Source organism: Anguilla rostrata, chromosome 12, assembly GCF_018555375.3.
Source record: "Anguilla rostrata isolate EN2019 chromosome 12, ASM1855537v3, whole genome shotgun sequence".
Lineage (NCBI taxonomy): Eukaryota > Metazoa > Chordata > Actinopteri > Anguilliformes > Anguillidae > Anguilla > Anguilla rostrata.
The window spans coordinates 33,611,707-33,636,566 of record NC_057944.1 but is presented as its reverse complement, the minus strand read 5'-3'; the positions used below and the strand labels follow the sequence as shown (position 1 = coordinate 33,636,566).

At 49.2% G+C, this 24,860-nt stretch overlaps 1 protein-coding gene across 1 annotated transcript in view; it reads right to left on the bottom strand.

Moving 5' to 3' along the window:
• Window positions 1-709: 709 nt before the first annotated feature.
• The window catches only part of LOC135236020 (FRAS1-related extracellular matrix protein 2-like), an 80,992-nt gene continuing 56,841 nt past the window's right edge, over window positions 710-24,860 (bottom strand). Inside the window, exons 7-24 of the mRNA XM_064302145.1 lie at window positions 21,605-21,754; window positions 19,744-19,953; window positions 19,040-19,237; window positions 17,654-17,818; window positions 16,579-16,761; window positions 14,979-15,109; window positions 14,431-14,589; window positions 13,764-14,067; window positions 13,178-13,309; window positions 12,241-12,572; window positions 8,541-8,733; window positions 7,804-7,908; window positions 7,070-7,197; window positions 6,194-6,328; window positions 5,659-5,785; window positions 5,135-5,322; window positions 4,519-4,665; window positions 710-4,080 (exon numbers count right to left, since the gene is read on the bottom strand). Of these exons, the coding sequence (XP_064158215.1) occupies window positions 3,553-4,080; window positions 4,519-4,665; window positions 5,135-5,322; window positions 5,659-5,785; window positions 6,194-6,328; window positions 7,070-7,197; window positions 7,804-7,908; window positions 8,541-8,733; window positions 12,241-12,572; window positions 13,178-13,309; window positions 13,764-14,067; window positions 14,431-14,589; window positions 14,979-15,109; window positions 16,579-16,761; window positions 17,654-17,818; window positions 19,040-19,237; window positions 19,744-19,953; window positions 21,605-21,754 (3,515 nt within the window). The 3' untranslated portion in view covers window positions 710-3,552. The remainder of the gene's footprint in view (window positions 4,081-4,518; window positions 4,666-5,134; window positions 5,323-5,658; window positions 5,786-6,193; window positions 6,329-7,069; window positions 7,198-7,803; window positions 7,909-8,540; window positions 8,734-12,240; window positions 12,573-13,177; window positions 13,310-13,763; window positions 14,068-14,430; window positions 14,590-14,978; window positions 15,110-16,578; window positions 16,762-17,653; window positions 17,819-19,039; window positions 19,238-19,743; window positions 19,954-21,604; window positions 21,755-24,860) is intronic.

Below are 24,860 nucleotides of genomic sequence, written 5' to 3'. Positions count from 1 at the left end.
GTAAATGCAAACCACAGCTTTTCAAAGAACAAAATCCTGTGCAAAGAACTACATGCATATTGCAAAACAAAATAGATTGTGATCATACTGTGATGTTGTTCTTGGAATTGCTTTATTGATGCAAGCAAAGCACAGGTGTCTGACTCCAGGCTTAAAGGCCTGCAGTGCATGCTGGTCTTCGGTGTTTCGACACCTGTGATTAATGAAGTCTTTCATTGGCTAAAGAATTCACACCGCATTCTAGAGGCCTTGTGCAGCCGATATGCAGTACGTATGTAAAGCATATAAACCGTGTGATGTATATTTTTTATTTTGTTTAAACCTTTATTTTACCAGGAAGTCCCATTGAGATCAAAATCTCTTTTACAAGAGAGACCTGGCCAAGGTAGCAGCCATATAACATCACAACATATTAAAATGCAACATATATAAAACTGGTGGCATAATATGAAAACATGGAGTCGACAGGGTCAAACGTTTACCATTATTTTCATAAAGAGATGAACTCAGCCGACGTGCCCTCTGTTTCTGTACACAAATCTGACTGTGAGCTGTAGGGAGGATAGTAGAGCAAATGGGTTTCATCAGTTTACCAAAATGGAAAGAAATGAACCAAAACACAGCTGGGACTGACCAGCAGAAAGGAAGGCACATTCCCCACGTTCCCCCGAAAGAGCAGCAGTGATCAATGAGTCCAAGGAACAGAATCTTGAAAAAAAAACAACAAAAAAAAAACTTTATTTTGCAGACCGCGTTCTCTCTCTCTGCTCCAGAGGTCTATGTTACAAATACTTACAGTACATTGGCAATATTTTAACACTGACCATTCCCCAAAAACATCCAAACTATATTCATTTTTCAATACATATGTATATACATACACACGTGTATACACACACATAGGCAATACATGTGTTCAATACGGTTTCAGTCAGAAACAGTGAAATGCACCAAATGTCTATACGAGGTGAGCAACAAGGAGCAAAATGTTACATAAATACACAACATTAGCAAAACAAAAACACACGTTTTTAGAATGCACTATATTCTTACATTTGCCGTGTCATAGATTGCATAGCATTCCTATTTTGAAATAAAGACAGTGGCATTGGTGGCCTCAAAGTGTTCTGGCAGCGTACGGAGGTGCAAAAATAACAAATTTCCAGTGACTCGTATGAGGTTTTTTTTATGAATGTGCTGAACTGATTAGCAATTTCACACCAACGTAGCATTGCAGCGAACTTACAGAAATCTGAAATCACAGAGCTTTCCAAGCAACGAGGACAATAATTTCACAACTTCACAAAATGACATCGACTCGACTGCTTCACCACTGTTGTATGATAGTGGCCATCCAGAGAAAAGTAGACAATTGATTGCTTTGTAGTTCATAGAAAAAAAAGAAGAAGAAAAAAAAACTCATGATAGTATAAGTCAATAAATCCCAGTAGTAAATCATTTCATATGTTAGGACACCTAATGGTAGTAAAATAAATAAGATGATCATGATTATGGTATATCAGCGTGATAAAATCAAAAGTGATAAGCTGTGCGGAATAGCTTGTGTGATATTTATAACAGCGGAAATAAAACAAGATCCAGCTGAGCCCTGCATCTTTCACCTGGGCAGTAATGCAATGGCTGGCTAATGTGAGCATTCCTTGTAAATAAATCTCAATCACTTTGTTCAGTTTGACGGATTCCAAATGAATAATTCTGTAATTGTGTTACGGCATTAAAATAACTTGGATTACAAATACAACGACAGTATGTCAACAGCACAGCCCCATAGTGTGAGCAACTTGGCCATGAGCTCCGTCCGGTCGTACTAGCCTAGTAAACTTGGTTACTCTTAGAAAATGTATGCATGAGCCCTTCACCTTACAAAAATATTATTTGTACCTAGCAGATCTACTGTGTCTGTTACTGCGTTATAGCAGAACAGCTGTCTCGATGAACAGATCACTGCAGTGCTCTCAAAAAATGTGATTATTTAAAAAAAAAAAAAATAATAATAATTAATTTTTCAAAACTGGGACTCGCCTCTACCTGGGCAGCCACGTGTATCAAAACAGTTTGACGCACAACATTGTGGCAAAATATGTTATACTTTGTGTTATGAAGGTCGAAAGAGGTTGCGGCTTCTCTCTCTCAGTCTCATCGAAATGTAATCCAAAGGCATTTTACGAAACATCCTAGAAATGGCAAAGCTACAAAATGAGCAACGATAAGAGCAGCAAACATGCAGAAACGGTACATTACCAGAGACAAAACTTAAATCCCTCCACAGTAATGTTACCCCCACATGGTGTCAGCACACAGCGACGGGATGTATAATTCAAAAAGTCATATAAAATAAAAATGACAACGACAACAAAAAATATGATCTGTAATATTTCAGACAATAACAATCCAAACATCAGAGTTCACTGATATTCAGCATTCCTTTCCATGCTAAGCATTTGCCTTACATCGAATGACAGGTGCTAGCTTCGTCTGACTCGTTCTGGTGTGTGAAGAGAATCAGAAAATGTGATTTATGCAGCGTTCACGTGGACGGCAGATGGCAAACGGGATACCATTATAGTGGACGAGAGCACAACAGCAAAGTTTGATTAGGACGGCAAAGAATGTCGTAGATAAATATTGTCTAACTTTTTACCATTATATTCAATGGAATTCCGAACCAAATGAAACACAAAACAACAGCCCCATATGGGCATGAAACATGAAACAAGAAGTGAATTTAGTTGCCTTTTCAACATACATACTGTACAGGGCGACACCAAGCACAAACCCCCCTTTTCCTATCAATGTTAGAAATGGCCAGTATTATAGGACAATCACAGAGCAACATCACCATAGCAACGTGTATTTTAGTTGCCGTACTGTCCTGTCATTTTTCTCCCCGTACCGTCCCGAAACTTCAGTTCTGTCGCCTGCCGTCTAGTGATCCACGTGAACGTGGCTTTGATCAGGAAATGAACACATCACAGGAACGCACAACATGAAATCTTGACTTCGAAGGTTGACAACATTGTGAAGTGTACTGACAGTGAAAAACACAACAGTGAGTTCTTACAGCATAAATAATGTGCTTACATGACTAAATGGCCTTTAAAAAAAATCCCATCCTTTTCATTGACCCAAATGCTTAATCTCATCTCAGTGATCCTTAACCTTGGGCAGCCCCTATTCAGCAACAGGAGAGCCTCTAGCACCTTTGGATAAATTAAAATAGTCCTTTGGAAAGACAAACACCATTAATAGACCATCGCAAATCGAGTGCCTCTGGTTCGGATAGGATGACTCGCAGTAGACAAGGAGCTTGCGTCGATGTTGTTGTTGTTGTTGTTGTTATGGCAACAGTTGAAGTTTTTGTCATCGGTTCACTGGTCATATGGCGATGAAGCCACAGCCTCCTCGGTTGTTTGGGACGCTGTTAAACTTCTCTGACTTAATCCCAGTGTGGAGGTGTGAGGCACTTACGAAGCCAAACGAACCGCAGGTCAGAAGCTTCGTGGAAAGCTGGCCGGTGTGGTCGGGCGCCGGTCAGACCTCCGAGCTGTCGTTGCCGTGGTAACCCGCCGCCGTGGCGATCATGGGCTCCGTGCTGCTCGAGACCTTGGCCGCGTCCCTCTTCTTCTTCCTCTTCCTCTGCTTGGAGCAGGCCAGCAGGACGGCGAGGATGACGACCAGGACGACGAGGAGCAGCCCCACCAGGGCGCTCGCTATGGTGACGGCCCCGTCGTCGCCGTCGCCGCTGTCCCGCGTGTTGACCTCGCGGGGGACCACGCCCTCGGAGGCCGCCTCCCCGCCGGGGCCCTGCTCGCGCCGGGCGCGGTCCAGGCTGACGTGCAGGATGTTGGTGCCGCGGTTGCTCTCCTCGCCGATCTCCCCGGCCAGATCCGGCGCCTCATTGGTCGACCTCTTGGCTCGAGACCCGCCCGCCGGCACGGAGTCTCCGCCCCGCGCCAGCGAGTGGAACTCCAGGCTCCTCTTCCCAATTCCCCGGTTGGCGTTTTCGCGGGACCGGACGGTGTAGATGGTGTGGATGTACCACTCCCTCCCGGCCGACACCTGCAGGGAGGGGGGGGCGCTGCAGGTCAGCTCAGCTGGAGCTCTTCTCAGGTCAGCACAATTCGGGAAATTAATCCAAGTACAATGCACGAAATGCTCATAACGTTCTATGAGGACTTTTTTTTTTAACAAATTAATTTCCTTTCATTGAAAGAAAGGAAGTGTATGTGCGTGTGTGTGTGTGTGTGAGAGAGAGAACAAGAGAGAGAGATTGCAAGTACTCCAGTTACAATTTTATAAGTATTAACTATTGTTCGTGTTTTACTTGTTCTGTCATACAACTTGTTTTTGTTTTCACAGCTTGTTTCCTGTTTGCTTTGGCAATATGTACTTCATGTATTTCTTGCCAATAAAGCTCATCGAATTGAATTGAGAGAGAGAGGGAGAGCAAGATAAATATTATGTTTAAGAGAGAGAGAGAGAGAGAACGGGACGAACCTGGAACAGGGCTGTGGAGTCCAGGCGGAACCCGTCCGAGCCCGGCTGCCTCACCAAGGGCAACGCCTCCGGGTCGTCCACAGCCAGGAGCGCGTTGAAGCCCACGTTCCCAAAATTCCTGGCCTGCGTTTCCGGCTGGGCTTTGTCCTACAGCAGACCAGAAGTTGGTTTCCAGTTGATTTCTTAGCACGTTTGTGACCCCCTCACCCCGCTAATGATCCAGGAGAGCGGCAGGGTCAGCTGATGTTTGATGTCACTCAGCACTTAACTGATCATCAGAAGTTTAGTCACAGCTATATCAGCTCACCTAGTCTCCTGGGTTAGAGCCGGATTCAGAATTTAACCCTTTAAGGCGTGAGATCACAAATATGTCATTAGCACATTCTAATGGTGATGTCACAATCACTATTGGCAACTGAGAGCAATGGAGTTCTAGAACGCTGATTTAGAATTTTGAAAAAAAAAAAAAAAAATCTAAATAACGTACTCTTCAAAGGGTTAAGAAGAAAACTACTACTACCAGAAGACCCCTGTGGCTCTCCAGGACCAGGACTGAGAACCAGTGAGCGGCCCGAGCCAGCAGCGGCGGCTAAGGGCGGCCGGCCGGCGTGCTTACCACGATCTTAAACCTGTAGAGCAGGGAGGGCGAGTCGGCCAGGCAGCCGTACTCCAGGCCGGTGGGGTTGTACTTGGGAACGTATCCGTCGGCTCCCGTGCACAGGAAGACCTTCTCGATGTTGCACATGAAGGAGTGCCCCAGGTTCTGCACGGGGTCCACCATCACGCGGCCGTAGATGACATCACCTGCAGGGGAGCAGAGCGGGGCTCCATTACTCTGTGCACACTGACACACAGTCTGATTACACACAGCTAACATTTAAACAAGCATGTTTACGGTCAAGTACCCTTTGAGGAAGCCATGTACAGTTAAATGTGAACAGACCTGGGCCAAATAATTAGCTCATATAAACATATGAACAATTTATGTGCTCGTTCGGTTTGAAAACACTCCTGCAGATCCCTGTGGAATTATCGAATCGTGTTATTAACCAAAATGCACAATCGGCGAAACGGGGGCCGATACCCAAGCCTGACCGCGACCGGCCGGCGGAAGAAACCCGTCGGTGTTTTTCTCCGTACCCTCTGAGAACGCCGTGTCGCTCTCCTGACCAAACTCCACGGAGCCGTCGGACAGCCAGAGGGTCCTCTTGGACAGCAGGAACATCTGGGTGTTCAGGCTGAACTCGGCGGCCACTGGGTCGCTCACCTGAGACGGACAGACGGACGGACAACGACCCCAGCGAGGCCTTTTACAACTGACACCCGGACCCTGACGAATCATTACCTTACAGGCATTTGGCAGACGCTCTTATCCAGAGCGACGTACAACAAAGCGTACAACCATAACCAGGAAAAAGTGTGTCGAAAACCCTGGAGGGAAGTGCAGTCCCAGGTGCAGGGAACGACTGCGTAGTTTAACTTGGACCCTGCAGGTTAATCTGATTAACACAACAAAAACAGCAACAAAGCAGTCCATGCAAATAAAACAAGCAATAGTTGAGTAGGCACAAGTGCTATAACTAAGTCAACTAAGATGAATCACCATTCCGTGATGCGGATAGCTCAACCTCATTTAAAAAAAAAAAAAAACTGAAACATGCACGTTGGCGGTCACCTGCTGGAAGCGGATGTCCAGGTCGAAGGTCACGGGTTCCCGGGGGTTGCAGGCAGGGGTAAAGGTGTACTCCTGGTATGGAGTAGCCGTGCAGGGGATGAGCTTCACCGTGTACGTGCCTGAGTAGTCTCTGACCTGCAGGGGGCAGTGTGGAGGACAAGAACAAAGCATTACATCATGTGGTCACAGAGGACACAGTTGCAGTCTAAAGATCAATTAGTAACCACACTACAAATAACATTTCGCCTGAATAAAGTGCGTCGTATTTCCACTTAAAAATAATGGACACACAGTTCTACAAGGAATCAATGGGTACTGGAACTGGCTATGAAATATGGAGGGCAGTGGCTTTATTTTCGCGGTATTCACAATTAAATTGTACCATTTAAATTTGTAAACTTTCAGAGGGCAAAAAAAGAGAAAACTTTATTTGAAACTAAACAGAATTCTCTGATACTTTGATAAAGACAGTACTCAAGTGAAAAGGAGGGGGATGTTTTAATTACATAAAACCGTAATTACATAATTAGCTCTGACATTTACACCATCTGACATTTTAGCTACATTTCCTGATGAGCGCATGAATGGCAGCCAAAGACAGTCCTTGGATCCCTATATGAAATGTTTCACTGTGATTTAATCTACGAGTGAACCAGTGGTGGTGAGCACAGCCAATCAGCTCATTCAGCCAGGGTAACCGGTGAAAACAAAAACCTGCACATCCACCAGGCCTCCAGGAATGGAATTTCCCATCGTTGGAACGGGATATGCCCACAAGAGGCTGAGACCCTGCCGGACAGGTGTGCTCACTGCAATCCGTTATGTTACAGGTGTAAGAGAGGAGGAGGAGGAGGAGGAGGAGGAGGGTGAGCTTACGGCGAAGTCGGAGACGAAGGTCCACTGCTGCATGGGCTGGTTGTACGTGGGCTCGCTCCGTACCAGGCTCAGGTTGAAGGTGAGGCCGGGGTGGTCCGGGCACATCACCATGGACGACAGAGTGGAGGCTGGAACAACAGGAAGAGCCAGGGCTTGGTCTGGAGGACCCTTTCATAGGCTTGTTGTTGTTCTAATCATAATCGCAACCCCTGGGTTGTAACACGCTGATGATTTTAATTGTTATTAAACATTATTCTGTCAACTGGAGGACTTACTCTCTCGTGTTCATGTACCAGGCCTTTTTCATCTGTCAGATCAACTAATAATGCTTTCATTTTCTGTGGCAGGGGATTCCTTTAGACGGGGTGTATATTTGAATTGTTTAAACAACAGATTCATAGGTAAACTAAGTGAGATCCAAACTGCAGGACGCCTGGTCACTAAAACAAAATCAACAGAGGCAGAGGTGGAGTTTAACTCACCCGAGTGTGATGTCACAAACAGATCCCTGAAGTTTGACTCACCCGAGTGTGATATCATAAACAGACCCCTGAAATTTGACTCATCCGAGTGTGATGTCACAAACAGAACCCTGAGGTTTGACTCACCTGAGAGTGACATCACAGACAGACCCCTGAAGTCAGACTCACCTGAGTGTGATGTCATAAACAGACCCCTGAAGTCAGACTCACCCGAGTGTGATGTCACAGACAGACCCCTGCAGTCAGACTCACCTGAATGTGAGGTCACAAACAGACCCCTGAAGCGGGCCTCGGTGCGGAAGTTGACCACCAGGCGACCCTCCGTGTTAATGCGCATGCTGGTGGGGAACAGCGCACCTGCAATGCAGAACAGGTGAGTGAGTGACAAACAAGCCAATCAACTTTCGCTTACACGTGTAAGCGGTTAAAAAAGATAAAAGGGCTAAAAGCATGCTTAGTACTAATATTTGCTTGATTGCTGAGAATAATCCACACCCACTGGCAGGTAATGTCCTTTCTTCTATGTATTATCTAATTGCTCTTCCAACAAATTACATCATTAAAAATGCTAGACCTTTAAAAATGAAGAGGTTAGACCTCCCTGTAATTGCATACAGCATCAATGGTTTCAGGATTCTATAACGGCGAGAACAAATTAAATAAAAATCAGAGTCTGGAAAAAAAAAACTGATCTTTACATGATCACAGGGGAATGGGGAGTAAACACCTATCCGTATGATCAAACAACTGGAGGGTCTGTGCAAATAGCACATTTTGTTGAAAAGAAAACAAACACACCGACAAGCTGTAATTAAGGAAAAGGGAATTAGCAGAAGACAATTAACAATCCACTTTTAATCAAGCTAAGGAAACATAAACAGCGGTGAGCGAGCCAATAACCGTAAAGATAAGATTGTGCGCCCGCTCAATTGATAAAAAGTCAAACACACGTAAAGGAAAAAAAAGACAAAAGCAAACTGGGATCTTGCCTTGCAGCTCGGCTTCAGGGGGGCTGCCGACGCCGTCCTTCCACAAGATGGCGGTGTCGTACACGAAGGTGAGCCGCAGCTCGGACTGCAGGTCGAAGTGCTGCCAGCCGCCGGCGCCCACCGGGGAGTGGAACACGTACGACACGTGCAGCGGGACCCGCAGCGTCACGTATGACTGGACCAGGTTCAGCACCTGAGGGCCAATCAGGGAGCAGGGACGTGAAGTTACAGTGCTGCTTTGCAGTGGCCACTGAGCCCCAGAGAGATGCACCTGTTTGATGCCCCTTTTAGCAATCGCTCGTGTAGCCTAGACGCACACTGATGAGGGCTGAATAACTAAGCATCTAAGAAAGACCTCTCAACTGTCACAAAACTGGCAGGTTTTAGGTTTTCTTACTAGGTCATACAAAACTTGCCAAGTGAGCAAAAGCCTAGACACCTAGAGGGGTGAAAATCTAGACACCTAGAGGGGTGAAAATATAAATTGACCACATCCTAGTTGGCTAGAAAACTTTCACCCGAATGCCTAGATGAGGTTTCGGACTTTTCAACCGACCTTTCATCACAGAAACCTACACTATGTGTGTGAAATAGTTTCTGTGTATTCAAACCGCAATACAACTTAAAGCAAACAGTCACACAGTTTTTCTGTTTAACTTATCCAATTGCGATTTTGAAGGGTACTCCAGCGCAAACTGTTTAACATCTGTGTGGATGCCAGCTTTGTGGCTTTACTTTGGCAGAATACCAGAGGGGGGGCAGGGGGGGGGGATTTCTTTCGGCGAGGCCCAAATCAGGACGTGCGGGGGAACGCTAACACTGCTCAAGGTCTCCTGCGCTGTTATAAACCGCGTCTCCCCTTAGCAGCGAGTGGGCCGTCATTCGGCCCAACACCAGAGGCGCTGGGAGCTTAATTTTGCGTAGCAGAGCAGCATTAAGCCCCCGTTTTCAAACAAAGGGAACCCTACATTATTGAGCCAATACATGATTCACAGTGCTCGTTCTGCACCCGGTCCCTGTCCTGGAGTCTCCTGACAGAGGGAGACTGAGGGCCGATATGGCAGCAGGGGCCGACGGGAGGATTGGGGGGCGAGGGACGTTGTTCCGGAGGTGGTTCCCGCTCTGTGACCTCCGGCGTGAAGGCCCGTCTGTGGCTGCCCGTGATTGGCTAGCGCCTCTGACATCACAGATTGGGGCCTGGTGCATTCCAGCGCTCCCATCTGGCTAGCACACAAAAGGCCTCCCCCCCCCCCACAGCATAGTTACCCGGGGGCCTCTGTCTGCTCGCCACACTGACCACCCCCCCCCCCCCCCCCGCCTCCGACCCCCCCACACCAGGACTGGCCTGCGCTGGCTTTGTCCCAGGACAATAAGGACGAGGACAACGGGAATCTAGGTGCTAAGTTCACCCACCCCCTCCCCCCCTTTTCATCAGACTAATTATAATGAGAGACACTGGATTTAAAGCAATTACCGCTAAGGGCAGATAGCGGGTCACGCCAAGTTCAGCTAACACGGTGTACAGTGAGAGTTTTTTTTTGTGTGTGACGGCGCCATTGGCGGATACACCCCCCCCCCCCCCCCCATATTGCAGCTTGACAGCCTGAGACTGACAGGGGTGTCCAGCAAGAGGGGAACAATAAGCAGAGCGCAACAGAGTGGTTTCCCACAGTGGTAAATATCCCTCCGACAGCTATGGCAAAAAAAATTTAATAAAATTTAAAAAGTTTGGCCACGCATACATTCCTCCACCTGCCCCGCGGTTAATACTGAGCCCGGCTTCAGAATGCTGGATCCCGCCATCGCAGTCAGCTGAGGTTCAGTGTGAGGCAGGCTCGGAAATGAACAGCACGCATGTAGCATGAGCGCTAACCTCAGACAGAACAGCTGCCTCCTGTGAGGAGAGCAGTGGGTGTGAAATGTCCTTAATGTCCTTAAATCCTGAGAGAAGCGGTTCCAGAATCAAAAGGCGGCCTTAAATATTAGCTTTGCATCATGTACACAATCAAATCAAATAGAAAAAGTTCAATCAAAATAATTTTGACAGACAACTGAACTTTATTTAAAATGACAGACAGTTACCAGTGGTTAGCTTTCTGGGGAACTTGAGGACTGTGTCACACAATGTTTGAACGAGGTTCAAGCCAGAGAAGCGGTTGGGCAGCAGTCCTGTGTTCCCCTCCCCATCCAACCCCCCCCCCCCCCGCCGACTCCCACCCCCATTAGCCTTAAGGGGCCAGCGGTAAATATTTAACCAAGGTTCCGAGCTAACACACACAGATTGAAGTGACCCGAGGAACAGAACGCGCTGATAAAAATCACACGGGCATTGCGGGGCCCGGGGCCCGCTTTATGACGTAAATCACTTTTAATGAACTGCGAGCGAGAGCAAGAGAGTGCGTTTCCACGGTGAATGCCAAAGAAGAGAGCGCTGCGGCATGTTTGCAGGGAGGTAAAGGGGTGAGGGGCGGGGGTGGGGGTGGGGGTGGGGGTGTCAGGTTTGAAAAAAAAAAGAACCCCTGTCCATAGACTGGCACCTACTGTATGAACCTTAAACCAAAGAGAAAGGACTCCACGACCTTCGACCTCATCCTGTTTACTCCCCGACTAGTTTTTTCTCTTCTTTCCCAGCAGGCCGAGAGGTCTTCCCGGAGAGGGTGGAAGCCGGTGCCCGTAAAACGGCAGAAACGGGGGGCGTGGCCTGCGGGAGCGTTCGGTTAGCCATTACGCCGCGAGGTCAGCCGTGCGGCGCGGGCGATCTTCACCGCCGCGGCGGGGACCTGCACGCCCCCGCCGAGAGGACGCTCAAGGACAAGCCGAAAAAAAAAGGGGCCGTACGCGACGCGCGCGAAGGAACGGCCCGGAAACAAAACAAAAACAACACCAACGCAGAGGCAGCAGAGAGGCAGCTTCCGGAAGCTTCCAGGCCTGCGGTCACGGCAAACTAAACTCCACCGAGAAAAAAATAAAAACAAACGCAAAGCTGAAGAGGTGCTTCACTGAGCCGCTAACTCTAACCAGGGTCAGGGATTAGACGGTGTGCTACACTCTCGCAGCGAAAGCGTGTCTAAAGCGAGTCTGAACCCACTGAACATTTTTGTGGTGAAAAGTTGGTGAAACGCCATCGAGGTGTTCAGGAAAAAACCTGCTTATATTTGGTTGAAAAAGACAAAAGTATTCTAGCTGACTAGAATGTAGAAATTTGACCTGGATATAGCCAGACCATATCCAGGTCAAATCTGCAACATATCTAACACGTATTGATGTTCCAATGTTCATGTCAAAATAAAACCTCTCTCAACTTCGATTCCTCCTTCCCCCATTTTTTTTTCTCACTGGAAAGAGATGAATGGAGTTGAAGCAGCACATCACTCATATTGCCACAGTGCACATAAACCAGTGATATTCATGAACACTGACATGTACATCAGGTTTAGGGTTAAATTCAATTCCGTCATTCCAGGGAAAGTGATCTAAGTTCAGCTCAGGCTTTCATAATGGCCATTATATTCTTTGAGGATTTTTTTGGGTTAGATAATTTGCATTTCAGTTCATGTCCTGAATTTTTTAAAATTCAAATGGGAAATTGACCTCTGACTCTAACCTGTGACCCTATTGAACCCTAACCAACTTCCTGTTGACATTTTCAAGTTTTCAAAGCCAGGTTTTTTTCTGGGGCAGCGGACGGAAGGGGTCTCACCTGTCCGTCGGTGCCGATGGTGCCCCCGCAGTCGGTGAGCAGCTCGGACATGTCGTAGTAGCTGACGAACTCCCACAGGCAGGCCTCCAGGTCCAGGTTCCTGTAGAAGCGCAGGGTGCCGGCGCCCCTGAGGGGGGCGCTGTACTGGTAGGGCGCGGTCTCGCCGATCGCCTCCGGGTTCTTGGTGGCGTCGGTCAGGAAGCCGTGGCGGGTGGTCACCTCGTCGTGGTCCAGCAGGTTGGAGCAGCGGTGGTTCCCCACCCGCGTCCCGTCCGGGCTCAGCGTCAGCTCGAAATTCGAGAGGGGCCGCGTGGACACCACCGGCAACATGCCTGGGAGAGGGAGGGGGAGGGAGGGAGAGAGGGGGGGAGGGAGAAAGCGAGAGAATGAGAGAGTGAGATACAGTAAGGAAGGGTGACAGTGAGAGAGAGAATGAGGTCCCCTTGATGTCTCTGAGTGTGTTCATCAGATATTACATTACATTACATACATTCTTATCCAGAGCGACTTACACAACTTTTTACATAGCATATTACATTGTATCCATTTATGGGGTTGGGGTTAGGGTTGGAGGGGGGCGTTTCCTCACCGTCCATGTGGGGCATGGTGACGGTCAGCTTGATGAGGTTGGGTTAGGGTTTGGGTTAGGGTTGGGGGGGGGTGTTTCCTCACCATCCATGTGCGGCATGGTGACGGTCAGCTTGATGAGGTTGGGTTAGGGTTAGGGTTAGGGTTAGGGTTGGGGGGGGTGTTTCCTCACCGTCCATGTGCGGCATGGTGACGGTCAGCTTGATGAGGTTGGGTTAGGGTTGGGGTTAGGGTTAGGGTTGGAGGGGGGTGTTTCCTCACCGTCCATGTGGGGCATGGTGACGGTCAGCTTGATGAGGTTGGGTTAGGGTTAGGGTTAGGGTTAGGGTTGGGGGGGGTGTTTCCTCACCGTCCATGTGGGGCATGGTGACGGTCAGCTTGATGAGGTTGGGGTGGTCCGGGTCGTCCGCGCCCGTGTAGCGCAGCTTGGCGGAGAAGGGCTCGGCGCCCACGGTGCCCACCTTACGCGGCTGGCACATGCCTAACGGGGCACAGAACATCGTTACCGCCATCAATCATAGCCCGATACATCACCAGAATTACCAGCTCTCAATACAGATTTAAAACCACAGAGTAGCCCAGGACAGGGTCAATTAAAAGACTTGGAATACAGTCCCACCCCAGCGTTGCCTCAACAGAATGTACAGTACAGTATGTGACTCCTGTATGGGTAGCAGCTGATTCCCACCACTAAAACCAGTTCCTGTAGCAGGACAGAGAGAGATCTGATGATATGCCATTAACTACCTGCAGCTCACAAGAGAGAGAGTGTTATGCATGGATGGTGCCTATTATTGATACCTGGTGTGTGTGTGTGTTCAATCATGTGTGTGTGTGTGTGTGTGTGTGTGTGTACATGTGTGTGTATATGTGTGTGTGTGTGTGTGCATGTTTTGTGTGTGTGTGTGTGTGTGTGTGTGTGTGGGTACACCCACCCTCCTCCACGCTGATGGTGACGATGATGCTGCTGAGCTCCAGGCCCTCGTCCCCGTTGGAGTTGACGGCCCGGGCGGCGCACTGGACCCGCGACCCCGCCTGGAAGTAGATCGAGTCCAGGGTGAGGAGCTTGGAGGAGGTGAAGAAGGTGTTGAAGTCCACCTCGCGCATGGGGCTGGTGACGCCGTCCGGCCCGGTGGGGGCGCTGACGAGCCAGCGGTACCGGGTCAGCGTGTCGTTGATGTGCTCGCTGGCGCAGATGGAGCCCGTCTTGTCGAAGTCCGAGTACTTCGGGTTGCAGGCCTGAGAGCGCAGAGGGAACGCGTGTCAGTGACACGTGAACAGGCAACGCAGGCAATGCATCAGAGCGTCACGGCAACGGTAAGATTATCAATAATGGGAATAATACTCAATAATAATGAGCGATAACTCAAAAATAAAAAGCTGTGGAGTTGTCAGATGAATTCCTAATCCAATGATGTTTCACAGCCAATGGTGCTCTGTTTGGCCTTCTCATTGAATAAGTAATTACACACAGCAGAGGTAAATTCACCTGGCTCATTCAACAGTTAAATCCACCGTGTACGAAGCTGCCGACTGGAACCTCCCCTCCCCGAATGTGCAGTCTGAACAGTCGGGCGCCGTGGCAACGGACGACTGACGTACCGTAACGCAGACGACGGGGTATCCGGCCGAGGGCGGGAGGGCGTCCCGGGTTCGCCCGGGGTCGTCGTACCTCAGCAGGGACACCACCTGGGGCACGGAGGGGAAGGTGACGTCCGCCATGCTGTTGGTCTCCTCGATGTAGATGATCGCCTTGTTCATCTGTCGGGTGACGTGAAAGTGCAAGGGGTTATGGGAAAATACAAAAATACATTAAAATTCACAAACAGACTGGCTATGATTTCAGTGTCTCACTTAAACCATCAGAGGAACAATGTCTACTTTACAGGCATAAGGCTGTGTTGAAAACATAAACATGAATGCTTCATAGGAGTGTAAGTGACAGCGCATTACCATGTACGGCCACAAGGGGCAGTCGTGAGTTTTCAGAAAAAAAACTATTTCAGACAGTGATTGTGCATCAGCACAGCAGTTTGAAATAGCATTATTCAGACCAAACACACTTAAAACAACAACAACTCAATCTAAATACATATCATATGTCATATCATATGATATTTATCTGTGCTTCGCGCTCTTCCGTGTCCCACCTGAATTTCCGCCACCATGTTCTCGTCCGGTTTCAGGTGGATGGTAAAGGCCTCTCTCATCTCTCGGACGCCGTCGAACAAGATCTCCACCTCCACGAAGTGCTGGGTTTCTCCCTCCTTGAACTGAATGTCTGACGGGGCACAGTGGTTTCTCTTGTTCAGCACACAAAAAATGAACGCTTCTCTAGTTACTAGGTCACAAAATGGCTGTAAACCTTGCCCCAGTGACAGTTCAAGGGAAGCCTTGAATTTATATTGAGTCTGCTGAATCACCTGACTGGATACTCAGTGAGTTGCTGTGGCGACATTTGGCGAGCCTTTTAAAAAAAGGAGCTGCCTTTTGTCTGAGAAGCCTACCACACATGCCGCTGTTTTCTCAGGCTAAGATTCTCAGCTCACTTACTGGAGTTCAACAAATGGCTCGCTAATGGACACTTACTCTCTGTATTGACAAACGTCTGGATCGCACCTGTTTTGCCGCAGTGGGTATTAACGAAAGCACTCTCATTTCCCTTGTAATTCAAGCACATTTATCTCTAAAGGCAATGCAGTGTAGTACAATGGTTAGGGAACTGGGCTTGTACTCCCAAGACTGCAGGTTTGATTCCCAGGTAGGCTACTGCCGTTGTACATAAGCTACTTAATTGCTTCAGATTATATCCAGCTGTATAAATGAATACTATGCTAAAAAATTGATTGTGGAAGTCAGATAATCTCTGGATAAGACCTTGTGCTAAATGGCAGTGATGTAATGTACTAACCCTGATATAACACAGAGACATTAGCATACATTTCTAATAACCTCTTTCAAGATGAGCTATCTTTGTTCTCGCATAATTATCACTGTATGAAATTACGCAGTAAAATTTCTCCCATCTGTCAGAGGAATCTGTTGAGCCTTTCCTTCTGAAACGGAACCCGAGTGACACATTGCCCTTTCCAGAATGGCTGTGTCATTTCCAGGCTTTCGCAAATCCAATAACAGCGCAAAACATGAAATATGTCCACTCAAAGCACAGGCGGATATAATATGTACAGGGCCTGAAGAAACAGTGCCTTTGCATATGTCTTCGTCCAAGACATCAGGTCATACATCTTCATTTATGAACAAAACAGAGAATGTTATATTTGTCAATTTTAAATTCCCAGACGGCATGGTGGTGCAGTGGACAGCACTGTCACCTCACAGCAAGACGGTCCCGGGTTCGAATCGAGGCAGTTTGTAGAGTTCGTATTTTCTCCTCGTGTTTCCTTCTACAGTCAAAGGACATGCAAGACAGGCTAACTGGATACTCTACATTGGCCATAGGTATGAGTGTGTGAGTGAATGGTGTGAGTGCCCAGTTATGGATTGACAACCTGTCCAGGGTGTATTCCTGCCTCTCAGCCGTTGCATGCTGGGATAGGCTCCAGCCCCCCCTGCAATCCTGACTATACATTCTCATTCCAAACCTAATTTGACACACCTACAAATTGGCAGCCAAACAAGGCCTCTTGCTGTTGAGCTGAGGTGTGCTTTGTTAGGGTTGGAGTGAAGAACTACAGGCCTGCAGACCTCCAGGAGCAGGGTTGGGACGCCCTGCTCCAAACCGTAGCTCACCCTCGGACACGGGGTGGTAGTCCTCCCCCGAGGTGGCCGAGCCGTCCTTGGTGTGGACGCGCACCACGGACACCTTGGACGCGTCCCCCACCCTCAGCACCGGGACCTTCGCCACGGAGACCTGCCCCGCCTCCCTCGGCTCGCTCACGCTGAACTTGGTCTCCCCAAACCTGATGATGGCCCCTGGGAAGAGAGAGAGAGGGTGTGTGAGAGAGAGCGAGAGAGTAAGAGAGAGTGAGAGTGTGTGTGAGAGAGAGAGAGAAAGAGAGGGAGAGTGTGTGAGTGTGTGTGTGTGTGTGAGAGAGAGAGAGTGAATAACAGAGATAGAGAGAGAGAGAACATGAGAGAGACAGAGAGAGAGAAAGAGAGAAACTGGCTTTCTAATGAACTAACACTTCCACTTCAGTCAAACTGGAAACAGTGGCACACCAGCGGCTTCAGCGTTCCAGAACATTCCTCCTCTGCCACTCTGTTATCTTTCTCATGCAATGCTGTTTCAAAATTACATTACATTTCATGCAGCCTGAAACTTTACCAGTGGTATTCTACATTCAATTTAGGAAAAGCAATAAAAGGGAGAGAGGCAGGTAGGCAAGTAGGTAGGTAGGTAGGTAGGTAGGTAAGGGGGATGGGGGGGAGGTTTAACAGTCAGTAGGCCGTCATCACTGCTAACAAGTGGAGCCAGAGGTTCAGATGGTTGTGCACGCGTACGCGTGCATATCTTTGTACTGTAGACATTTTTAAATGTAGAGATCCAGATTTGTACACTTGTTGTATATTTACTTATTTTAATAGTCCAGTCTCGGACCCCACTGAAAATGAGCCAGCTATTGCTGGCTTAGTGGGTAATCCTTGCACTCAATACTCTACAAATCGTTTCTCATTTTAGCATTTCACTTTTTTTTTACAATAGCCCGCTTTGTACTGTTTTAACTAAGTGCATTTGTTCTGTTTTTTAATTTTAATACGATGAGTGCAAATAAATAAATCTAAAAATTAAATTCTCTGAGGGGGTTTCGGCAGCGATGCTCAGCCTGGAGCTCGTTAGCCGCGGCGAGGGGGGGGGGGGGCTCACGGTCCGAGTCGTCTTTTATCCTGACGAGGGTCTCGTTCTGGGCCCCGACGGACGCCCCGAACGGCGACTCGCTCTTGGGGCTCCCCAGCACCAGCCGCAGCTCCTCGTCCTCCTCGTGGATCGAGTCGTCGACCAGAGTGAGAACGCACGGCTTCTCCACCTCGCCTGGGAGAGAGAGAGAGAGAGAGAGGGAGGGAGGGAGAGAGACAGAGAGGGAGAGAGAGAGAGAGGGAGGGAGGAGGAGAGAGAGAGAATGAGAGAGAGAGAGAGAGAGAGGGAGGGAGGGAGAGAGAGAGAGAAGGAGAGGAAGAAGAGAGAGATGCAGAGAGAGAGAGAGAGAGAGAGAGAATGTAAGAGAATGAGAGAGAGAGAGAGAGAGAGAGAATGAGAAACAAGAGTGAGAGAGAGAGAGAAATAGAGAGAGAGAACGAGAAATGAGAGAGAGAGAATGCAAGAGAATGAGAGAGTGAGACAATAAGCAAGGGTGACAGTGAGAGAGAGAGTGAGAGAGAGAATGAGTGGCAGTTAGGCACTGGACAGCTGTCCCTTACTTCCCAAAAATTTCCCAAAACATCCCTTTATTTTACAATGAGCATTAGTACAGACAGTACACAACTGTGACTGAAAATGACTAAGCAAAAAAAAAAAAAAACAGCTTTAGTTCTCTCACATTTATTTTTTTCTCTGTGAGATAAAAAATTAGAGGCCATATAATCACTGTGGGTCCAGATAAACACTGCACAGAGATAACTGTTTAATAAACTGCATAAAGTGGAAATCACACAGACAAAGATAGTGTCAGTTATTATCAGCTCCAGAATATTGGCAGAAGGAGGCTTAATACCGATATGGCTACTGCATACAAAGACCTTTCAGATGCTCATAAATGTACCATTGTTCGTAAGTAATCATTTAACACCATCAGTCACAGAGTCAGATGTGCAGAGATGTATTTTTGGGTGATACACACGAATCAATCACATCTATGAGCAGGAGATATGTAAATCAGGGCTGAGCTCCATTTCATTTTGGCACAGAGAATTTTCTAAGTTGACTGAATTGGCCCCAAACCTGATGGACACCACTAACTCCTAAACAGAACCCTTTCACCCTACCCCTTCCCTGCCTGCCCCTCCCCTCCCTGCCATGCCCCTCCCCTCCCCGCCACCCTCCGCCCTTATGTGCCCCACCAACCCACGGCCCTCCCCTTCACACTTCTCCACGCCACCCCCTGCCCCTCCTTGCCCCACCCACCCATGGCCCTCCCCTCCAATACCTCTGTACCCTCCCTGCCCATCCTCGCCCCACCACCCATGGCCCTCCTCCCTCCCCACTGCACCCCCCCCCCTCTCCTCCGCCCCCTGCCCTCCCCCCCAAGCCGTTTACCCGGCAGGAAGGTGATGACGGAGGCATCGGTGTTGGGCCGCTCGTTGAAGTCCATCATCACCTGGGCGGAGCCCTGGCGGGTGTAGCAGCGCACCGTGGACCGGTAGCCGACGTCGCCGCTGCGGTACACCACGGCCGAGAGCTGGCCCGCGTTCTCGTTCGCCACGTACGCCCCCTGCCGGAACTGCACCTTGGGGACTGAGAGACGACGAGCATTCAGACGGACAGCCCCCAATCCTTTCATTTTTATTTTTTATTTTTTCTTTCTTTGCTGCTTTAAAACAGCAGCGCTCCAGCGAACGCGTCCAGAATCGTTACTGTAGGCCCCGCAGAGACACGGGGAGGCTGAACCGTGCAGCGAATGCTGTTCAGCAGCGGCTTTGTAGTTCGTTCAAAAACGGGCATCTCAAAGCGCAGTCTTGGAGGGCTGCAGCAGTATCTGCTGGGTTTCGGACTTAATTTAAAACCCGGACTGAAGGAGTTGCATTTTTGGTGTGTTTCAGGGGCTTTAAGGACTGAATTTTAAACGCTGCCAGAAGAGTTCACACGCCAGGCTCCCAAGGCTGAAAAACAGCAGACACTGAGGTTTGAGATCCCCATAGTAGATCATTCACATGTAGGAGAAACACACACGGATTAGGAATTTGTTTGTTTTGTGTTTTTTTTTGCACAGAAACGGACCCCAAAGGGGGAGGCCCACTCACGGTCGGAGACGGAGTCGTTGATGAAGATGGTGGCCTTGTCCGGCTCTCCCAGAATGCCGTTCATGGGCATCCGCAGAATCAGCTCGAAGCGCTCCACCCCCTCCAGGACGGGCTGGCCCAGGTCGTCCAGGATGGTCACACGGAACGTCTGCATGTTGACCCCGGGGGCGAAATCCAGGTTCCGGCTGATGCCCACATAGTCCGCCCCAGCTGCATTATGGGAAGAGAGCAGGAGGACTTCAGTGAGTCAGAGGCAAAAAGGCTTTAATCCATCGAAGATGGACCTGAACATTCTAATGCTTATATAACTATCGCCTCTGGTAATTGGAAGCGATGGAGTTCTAGAACACTGACTTAGAATTTTGAAAAATACATTTTTTTTAAAACCTACTCTTCAAAGGGTTAAGATGGAATAAAAGAGAACTAAAATATGTGTTCCCACGGACAGCTGTACTACTAAACTTTCCAGTCTTCTGTTACAAAATTTGCGTTCGTCTCTTCATTAATACAGAGATTATTTTACTCTTTTTAAAAATCTTGGATTGACCAACAGTCATCATATATATGCAACAATCATGTATGAAAAAGACGTTGGTGGGGTGATCCTCGGTTGATCGTTTACCGGTCGATGGGCAAGGAGTTACTGTGCACAAGACTGAACCTCAGAACTGTGGCAGAAGATTAAAGTCCTCCGTCTCACCTAGACAGCGCCGAGCGTCTGGAATTTATTGGAGGATTAAGAGTTCGCCGCTGGCCGTTTGGGCACCTCTGAGGGCCCGGCGGGGTGATTCAGCGCCCCGGCTTTTTGAAAGGGCCCTGTCGATGATGTCACGGTCGTTACGCCGTCCTCTTTCCCACGCACTTACCGCCCAGCCATGCGCGCCACACTTCCACCGAGCGACCGCAGATTAGAGACAGAAACGCAAAAACAATATTTTCAAAGAAGGGATGAAAGAGGAAGCTTGGAGGAGGAGGTAGAGGGGTACTGGGTTTGCTGAAGGCAGCAGATATCGTGGGGGTGGGGGGGGGCGGGGGGTGTTGGGAGTGGAGGAGTTTAAGGAGACAGACTCCAGGCTTTGTTTTTCCTCTTCCTTTTAAACGTGACGGCGTGCGTGCGTGTTTGGCGAGCGGAGAAAAGAGACGCATTCCTCAGGATCTGCCCGGACCACGCAGATCGCCACCTCAGACCCTCACACACACACACACACACACACACTGCCCTGGAGTCATGCTGAACCACACCACAGCCGCTCGCATTCCTACGCCCTCTACGCCCTCCCCCAGCAGAACCTGGGTCCGCTCGCTTCTTCCACCTCTGCTGGTGGTAAAAACAAAAAAGCCCTTCCTCGAGGCCACTGAAACGCGTTGTTCCACCTGAGTTTCCTCCTCCAAGAATCGACCGTCTCTCTCTATAAGCCAACACAGCTTCGGCCGCAAGCCCCCTGAGGAGCTGCCAGGGATTTGTTTAATAAACACTGTCATGTGAATCCTGTGGAAACCTGCAGTTAACGCTTTATTTCGAAGAGAACGCGGCACGATTTAAATACCCCTTAATAATTTACGGATCCCCGGGGAAGGGAGATCCTGACAGCCGTGGATAAATTCACCCGTGAAAACCCTGTTCTGCAGAAATAAGAGATCGCTCCTATATACCCCTGGGGTTGCACACCGTGTAATTCAAGACCGCAGTCGACAACACGTCTTCATACGGAAATAAATCCTTCGCCGCAAACGTTTAAAATAATGTTGAGAGACGGTTCTTTTCTTAAATCTCAAATACTGAATCTCACTGGCTTCGCTTTCTGAGAACGGTGAGCTTTGTGAAGTTCATAACGGGACTGAAAAGGGGGGCGCCACCCACCTTCCGCGGACACCGGGTCGGTCTTACGGGAGCGCACGGTGACGGTGGCGGTTTTGGACAGGTCCGTCCCGGTCCTCCACACCTTCACCTCCACGAACCCGTCGCTCTCGTCCACGCGGTACTCCGTGTCCCCGAAGTAGAAGACAGGAGCTGGAGAAACGAGAGAGAGAGAGAGAGAGAGAGAGAGACGGATGGACGGATCAGGCGGAAATACTGCACAGAACCTCACTTGCTTTCAGCCACACCATTTCCCTGAAAGAAACAATTAGTGCAAAAACGAGTCATTACTGCTGAAAATGGCCGCCATCACAAGTGCGCCAGTCTCATTGTGTTTGCCTCCTAGCTAGCTTGCGGCCAACACTTCGTCTGCGGTAATTGCTGCTTAAACGCTTTAACAATCTCCCGAGCAATTACGCACATTTACATTTCTTCTCTGCCATTTTGGAGGTGACAGGAAGGACTAAAGATAAATGGAGGATGATGCATTTTTCTCTCCTCCTGAGCAGGTGTTTTCCGACGCAGCGTGGAGGTGCGCCAGGCTGTCTGGGATGAAAACGGGGGGAGAGTGATTATCCATCCTGGGCTTCCACTCGCGTTAACGTTCCGAAATTCTGCATGGAACCAGAACCAGACAGCTCCACTTTCGCTGAACAACTATTTAACGTTCAGCTTTCCAGCGTGCTCAATGTGCGAGTAAATTCACAACCACACAACTGCATTTAAACTCTATGCAGAGCCTCTTCATCTTTCTTGTAAAAGTTTATTCCTGAACGCACCCACTTTTGTAAAAACCCAACATGGTATTCATGTTAAAAGGAGGGCCTTGTGGCAGACGCCTGGGACAACAGGGTGCACAGAAGTGGTCAGAAGGGGGATGCAGGGATTGGATAACCCCTGTGTGACGTCATCTGGCCTCTCCTCAACAGGAAGAATTAGTGAGCTCAGAAAAAAAAAAAAAAAATACTAAACAGCTATTTCTTCAGTGACACCAGAATGAACACAGTCAGCAGGTAATTAAAATGTCGTCCATTATCCAGGCCTTAGTCGGTGACATATTTTGTCAATAACAGCTTACGGGGGCCTTTGACTTGACTTGAAATGTTACCATGGTCACCGGTGGAAGGAGTTAACTCCTGCAGCCATGACTCGAGGAGACGGCTCCGTGTGCCAACAAGGCTGCGTTGTGGTCTTACGACAACGAACATCATAACTCATATCCCGTTTCTGTTTATGCAGTCACCTACACCTCCCAGCGCGTGACCGGGGCGCTAGGTGCGCTCTGCAGGTAGGTCTCTTAAACAAAGACTTCACTGTCTTTCACACAGACAATGAATCGCCGCAGGGAAATAAATAGTTAAGACAGCTAATTACATTACGCGGAGCCTGTATTAAATGTACGTAAATGTTTGGATGGGAGAGTGGATATGCTGCGTTGGTGAAGCGATGCATAACTGCTTTTAGTGCCTGTGTTTTAAAAGGGAGAGACACTTAACGGTGTGATCAATAAACCAGCTGTCTGCGGGTTCTTGCCACAGTGCTTTTGAAAAATAGGTGGTACGAGGCTAAAATGTTTGGACCAGCCTGTACAAAGTGTGCCATACCTCAATGAGACCAAAGAGTTCTCGAGTGCTCTTTGTAGTTCAAACATGGAAGGTATTTACAGTGGGATTAAAACTCCCCGTGCAGCTGAGAATGAATAAAAATCAGCTTCCATGAGGAAAAACGGCATCGCGGAAAACGCGTAATATCGATGGACAAAGGGAGGGAACGTTCTGGAAAGCAGCATCAGGCTAGGCTGGCGTATGAACGTGAACCCCAGAGAGGGCCAGGAGCATTGTTCTGCTATCTGCGCAGGTGAGCCAGTGTACAGAGCAGCCCAGAACACTGCTATCTGCGCAGGTGAGCCAGTGTACAGAGCAGCCCAGAACACTGCTATCTGCGCAGGTGAGCCAGTGTACAGAGCAGCCCAGAACCCTGCTATCTGCGCAGGTGAGCCAGTGTACAGAGCAGCCCAGAACACTGCTATCTGCACAGGTGAGCCAGTGTACAGAACAGCCCAGAACACTGCTATCTGCGCAGGTGAGCCAGTGTACAGAGCAGCCCAGAACACTGCTATCTGCGCAGGTGAGCCAGTGTACAGAGCAGCCCAGAACACTGCTATCTGCGCAGGTGAGCCAGTGTACAGAGCAGCCAGAACACTGCTATCTGCGCAGGTGAGCCAGTGTACAGAGCAGCCCAGAACACTGCTATCTGCGCAGGTGAGCAGGTACAGAGCAGCCCAGAACACTGCTATCTGCGCAGGTGAGCCAGTGTACAGAGCAGCCCAGAACACTGCTATCTGCGCAGGTGAGCCAGTGTACAGAGCAGCCCAGAAAACTGCTATCTGCGCAGGTGAGCCAGTGTACAGAGCAGCCCAGAACACTGCTATCTGCACAGGTGAGCCAGTGTACAGAGCAGCCCAGAACACTGCTATCTGCGCAGGTGAGCCAGTGTACAGAGCAGCCCAGAACACTGCTATCTGCGCAGGTGAGCCAGTGTACAGAACAGCCCAGAACACTGCTATCTGCGCAGGTGAGCCAGTGTACAGAGCAGCCCAGAACACTGCTATCTGCGCAGGTGAGCCAGTGTACAGAGCAGCCCAGAACACTGCTATCTGCGCAGGTGAGCCAGTGTACAGAGCAGCCCAGAACACTGCTATCTGCGCAGGTGAGCCAGTGTACAGAGCAGCCCAGAACACTGCTATCTGCGCAGGTGAGCCAGTGTACAGAGCAGCCCAGAACACTGCTATCTGCGCAGGTGAGCCAGTGTACAGAGCAGCCCAGAACACTGCTATCTGCGCAGGTGAGCCAGTGTACAGAGCAGCCCAGAACACTGCTATCTGCGCAGGTGAGCCAGTGTACAGAACAGCCCAGAACACTGCTATCTGCGCAGGTGAGCCAGTGTACAGAGCAACCCAGAACACCGCTAACTGCGCTGTGAAGTCACCGCCGCCGCCTGTGCTGGCAGACGGATCGAACGCCCCAGGGACTGCAGTCAGACGCAGGCTGCGTGCTTCGGTGGGTTGGCGGTGGGACAGTGGTGGGGTGTCTGGGTTGGGCGTTGGGAAGGGACCGGCAGAGAGCCTGGGCTCCTGCCCAGGTAATCAGATAAGGTTCATTTGTAAAGCCGACAAACAGCAGGTCTGAAAAGAAAAGGCCCCATTAGCCGAAAGACGAACGGCTGGCTCCAAACCCCCCCCCCCCCGCTACCCCATCCA